Here is a 5,000-nt window from a genome sequence, read left to right on the forward strand (position 1 = left end):
AGTGAAATGCGGTGGTGATAGCAAGCTGTTGTTTGAATGATTACATGGAAGATCAAGACCGGATAAACTCAGAGCAATTCCATCATCGAAGATAAATGAAAGGGAATGGAAGAGTGGAGGTAGGCCATAACATTTGACTTTGGAGGGTCAAAGTAATTTAATGTGTGATGAATATGTGAAACCCAGAAATTGGTGAGTGCCAATGGGCATATCAGGCTGAAGGAGTGAAACCTGATGGATGTAAGACTACATCACTGAAGGCCACAGAGTTTCCTGCAGAGAGAAGGGAGGTAGGTACTCCTCTACCACAGCCAAATAGTCTGGTTTCAATCTTAAATATGGTCAAATCAAATTAAAAATACCTATTCTGCGGAAGTGACTGAAAGGAGCACCGCATCTCGGAGCAATTATGTAGAGGTAAAGCTGGCTATGCCAGCTGTATTTAGTTTGTAAATGTTAAAAATCCCGTAGTATCTTTAAAAAAAAAAAATTTCATGTTGATACCCTGGCTATATCCCTGCTTTCATGCATTACAACTACCTGCTCTCGTGTGGATATGACGCATGAATGATGAAGTGGGTTTCCAATCACGTCTATGTCCTCTTCTGTTAACTTTTGGCATGATTATGTATGTTGCTGCTCTCATATGAGTTTAAACTCAGTGGATCCTCTTTTACAAGGCACCGTGAACTACCCGGGCTGATATATTACTGCATAAAAGGTATTAATTGAAGAGTAATTCAAATGCTTCAAACTTACGAACCAATGACAGAACACTTAAAATCACTCACATTTCAATCAAATGGCATGAACCACACAGAACATCTCCTTCAGGCTCATCTTGAGTCAAGCTTGACTAATGCCAGTTGACATGCTGTTGTGAGATTTCATAACATTTTCATCAACTTTCAGAGGTGTCAGTTTTTTGGTATGCCATTCTTGTGCCCATCACCAGGTGCTAATGCGAATATTATTGAACGGGGGATACCAGGCTGAGGCTTGCTTCACATGCTCCCACAATGATCCACAAGCTGACTTGACAGCCAAGGAAGATTGCTGTCTACCTGGCTGGTCATCTTCTGTTATATGTGACACAGAGGTATGGCAGATATACATTTGTATTCTCGACTGCATAATACCTCAAGGCCATGTTACACAAACAAACTCCCAGTGATCATTGGTACATCATTTGTAAAAACTGCTACTTGGACCAAATGTGAAACTCTGTTTGAAATGTCTCCTGAAAGGTGTGTCCCCCTTTACAATGGCACTTCCTTGCATTTGTGTTCCACGATGCACCGATTTTATCGATGGTAGTGTGATCCACTGATGTGTTTCGTATCATAATAAATGGGTAGTACCATTATATTAGGTTGTGGTGTTTAATGTTTGTGTAACATGCAAAGACGCAATCAGAATTTGTATAAAATGGGGTGTGAGCAGTCAGTGGCTCAGCTTGCCTGTCATTTTGCAGAAATCACTCATCTGGAGATGTCGAGCCTGGGTTGGAATCTTGACCCAGCTATAAACTGTCGTCCTGCCTGGTTTATAATGTCTCTAGCTGCCTGGTTTATAATGTTCCATAGGTGGGGTGAGGCATCAATGTGTGTGCCATCCCTTGGATGGACATTAAACTGGGAGTCCCTCCTGCAGGAATTGCTTCGCAAATAGTACGCAAGATATCGCCGGCACCCAGAACAAATCCCAAATTGCTGCTTTTACTATCTACCACTAGGAGGGGAATGAAAAAACACTCAGTGTAATCCTTGCAATGAAGTGGCTTTGGCAGCACTGACTGAATCTGCCTTTGAGTGCAGCATGAAAGTTCATTAATGGGGAAAAAGATCTTTTTGTACAGATTACCCTATATTTTCAGAATATGAAGGAAAACATCAAGGCATGAGGGTGTAAGTGCAAGGCTGTCAATCAAATTCTCCACCACAATGGGCTGGTGGTGAGTCAATGCTGCCATGATAATTTCACCAACAGTATTAATCATTTTCCCAGAGTCGAATGTGTATCGCTCTTAATTCACCAAAAAGTGCTGAAGTACACCATCATAGTCAGCCAATTTATTTGCAGCCACAGCTGACACAGGCAGTGCGGCCATAATCCTCATTAAATGCAAGTTAATAGGATAGATTGTGACATTGCAAATTTGCAGTGTGCCAATGTTTTGATCAAATTTAATGTATTTTATTTTGCTGGAAGTTTTGCACATTTATTTCATCACCTCTGTACTTTAGCAACAACCACCACATGGTGATACACTTACAAGGAAAAAATAGTAATAAAAATACAAAAAGTGTTCCATAATCCTCTTCATTTACTCCCTAACAAAGCCCCTTCACACTTACGAAAAACGACAAATAAAAACTAGAATGTATAATTTGACACAAGTGCGTCAATGAATATGCCTCCAACCATGTTATATGTCAACCCAATGATACGTTTGTTCTCAATTAAAGGTCCTTTGAGAGAGAAATCACGAGAGAGAAAAGACATAAGTTGAAGAGCGACAACATCAGATGCTTCTAACTCGAGTTATGGTCTACAAAATGATTTTCATAGGGCACATGACCTTTGACCTGTTCAATATAAAATTGAATCAGTTCATCTTTGTATTATAGTACATATGTGTGCCAAGTATGGTTGAAATATTTTGAGTGTTTAATAAGTTATTGCAGTATCACGGATTTCAAAGATAAGGGTACTTGACCAAAGGAATTTGACCTTTTGAACCCAACATTTAATTAATGTTTGTATTACAGTCCATAGTTTTGTCAAGTTTGGTCAAAATCACTTCAGCTGTTCACAAGTTATCGTGGCAACAAAAATCTGTAACTTGGCATCACGTGAGTTCTTCCCTCCAGCTCAGCAAAGCTAAGTTTCCCGGACCAAATACATTGTGTTTTACCATTTTATTTTCATTGCTACATAACTGGTCGTGTTTTCATCTAATTTTCTTTGCCAAACTGTATATTATTGGGTTGAATTGTCAAAATTGTGTCCCTGATAAAGTATGGCCTACGAGTGGAAGGTTGGACGAGTCAGGTTGCTACTTCTGCCTCAGTTTTTGATTGCACATGCATTATTTTCACTCCTCTTTATTACAGGTATCATTGCTTCTGATCCCTCAGCTTAATCGTTTTCCCCTCGTTGCTTCAAAAAAAAAAATAAAAAACCTGAAAAAACCAAACTCAATCTGCTGTGAACAGTATTCTTTCATTCCTTATCCCATCTCCTTTCCAATATCCCCAAATTCAATTTTCATTGAATAAAACGTTTCTTCCTTTAAAAGCTCTTACTAATTTTTTTTATATTTAGAACAAGAATGAATGAGTTGTTCTTTAACGGATAGAACGGCAGAAAAAAAAGAAAAGACGGAACAGAAAGAAACGACAGACATTTTTAATTTTTAATTTTTTTTTTTTTTCGAAACAGACAGAAAGGAAAGAAGGCATTTTTAAATACTGTTATGTTTGTGGGGTAGATGGAGGAATTTATAGGAAAGAAATGATTGTATAGCATAGCATGATCTGCGGACAAGCAGGAGACATTTCGATGTAAATTAAGTTGGGAAAACTGTGAGCTTAAGTTATGTGTCACCACATGGGGGGATGGTGCTGTGTTAACTCGGCAGGGTTTAAGGCTAGTTCTCCCAGTATGTGATTGCCCCATGACCTTTTCCTACGTTTTTGCATGTATAAAGCCAGCTATAAAAAGGAACCACATTCTTCCAACAACAACATACAACAGTAACGTCAAACATTTCCGAGCAAGCAAAAACATTGCCTTCCCGGCTTCGTACCAGCAGGCCACACCTCCGAGGTTGATGAATGGTCTGGGTGATGTCAGAGCGCCAAGAAGTGCAAGAGTGACAAGAAGGGCAAGAGCGACAAGAAGGAGCAAGAGAGTGTGGAGATGGCGGTCAGAGCACGTAGGACTTCTAAGGTTTCTCCTCAACGTGGTCAAGAAGGCAGAGTGATTTTCATTGTTCGTGCTGGTGTGAATTTGTTCACATATTGAAATAAGATGCTAGCCATTGACTGTTCAGCTGGGTCATGAAGTTTGTACATTTCTGAGAACAGAAGGAGAAGAAGAGCGCATCTCTTGACCTTATCTCAGCCTCAACAATCGTCCTGTTGTATGTTCAAGGAGAAAGGTGGTGCCCCTGTGCTGTGAGTGGGCCTGGTGCTGAGAGAGGAGCGGTGTGGCAATCTCAACTGTTTGGCGGATTGTGGGCATTAACAAAGGAAGGCCGTCCGTGCGAATTACCTCATGTGTGTGACCGCAGAGAGTGACTTCACGCCATTTTCGGTTTTCCTGTGCGATGGGCATGTGGGTTCGATGACTGTGAGGCTTCTAAAAGGTCATCTCTGGACACAAGCTGAGTACCGGCATAAAGAGAGGAATTTTTAATTTTTTTATCTTTCCCCTTGTCGGTTTTTGTGACCGAGTGGAGACGTCTCAAATTAGGAATTAGTTTACCTCATTTTTCATTAGCTCACACTTTGATATATTTTCATTATAACTCATTGAATTTATGTTTGTTGAACCATCATTTGTTGAACTTGCTTGTGTTGATTTACTTGTTGTGGGTTTGAGGATATAACCCTTGTGCTACCATTCTGGTAAACGCCTCTGGTTCACGCCCTTGCCATCCTCCATCCTGCATATGCCATACCAAGGATCTCGGCTGTTCGCCTCCAAGTAGAACTGTTCGGTTGTCTGTCCAGGTTGCTGTCAACCGCCCTATGACAACTGGGTCAGGAGTGGGGTATAACCGAACCACAGTGGACACAATACGTTTTTTATTTTATGTTATGAGGAGCTTTTAAAGGAAGAAACGTTTTATTCAGTGAAAATTGAGTTTGGGGATATTGAAAAGGTAAAGGGATAGGGAATGAAGGGGAAGGTAACTGTGTTGGGAAGATCATGTTTGGGATTTTTTTGTTGTTGTTTTTTGTTTGTTTGTTTTTTTGGTGTAAATAATTTTT

General features: G+C 40.1%; 1 protein-coding gene across 4 annotated transcripts in view; it reads left to right on the top strand.

Annotated features, from left to right (window-relative positions):
* The window catches only part of LOC147020377 (dynein axonemal heavy chain 12-like), an 89,729-nt gene that overhangs the window by 77,712 nt on the left and 7,017 nt on the right, over positions 1 to 5,000 (top strand). For 3 of the 4 annotated variants that reach the window (XM_085895690.1, XM_085895693.1, XM_085895691.1), the window contains one exon: positions 956 to 1,099. In XM_085895690.1, the coding sequence (XP_085751816.1) occupies positions 956 to 1,099 (144 nt within the window). Of the gene's footprint in view, positions 1 to 955; positions 1,100 to 1,474 lie in introns of all 4 variants that reach the window. The other variant, XM_085895692.1, reaches the window with a different exon arrangement.

The sequence above is a fragment of the Eptatretus burgeri genome, chromosome 9 (genome assembly GCF_056783735.1).
Source record: "Eptatretus burgeri isolate ZD-2024b chromosome 9, Ebu_testis_v1, whole genome shotgun sequence".
In the NCBI taxonomy this organism is placed as follows: domain Eukaryota; kingdom Metazoa; phylum Chordata; class Myxini; order Myxiniformes; family Myxinidae; genus Eptatretus; species Eptatretus burgeri.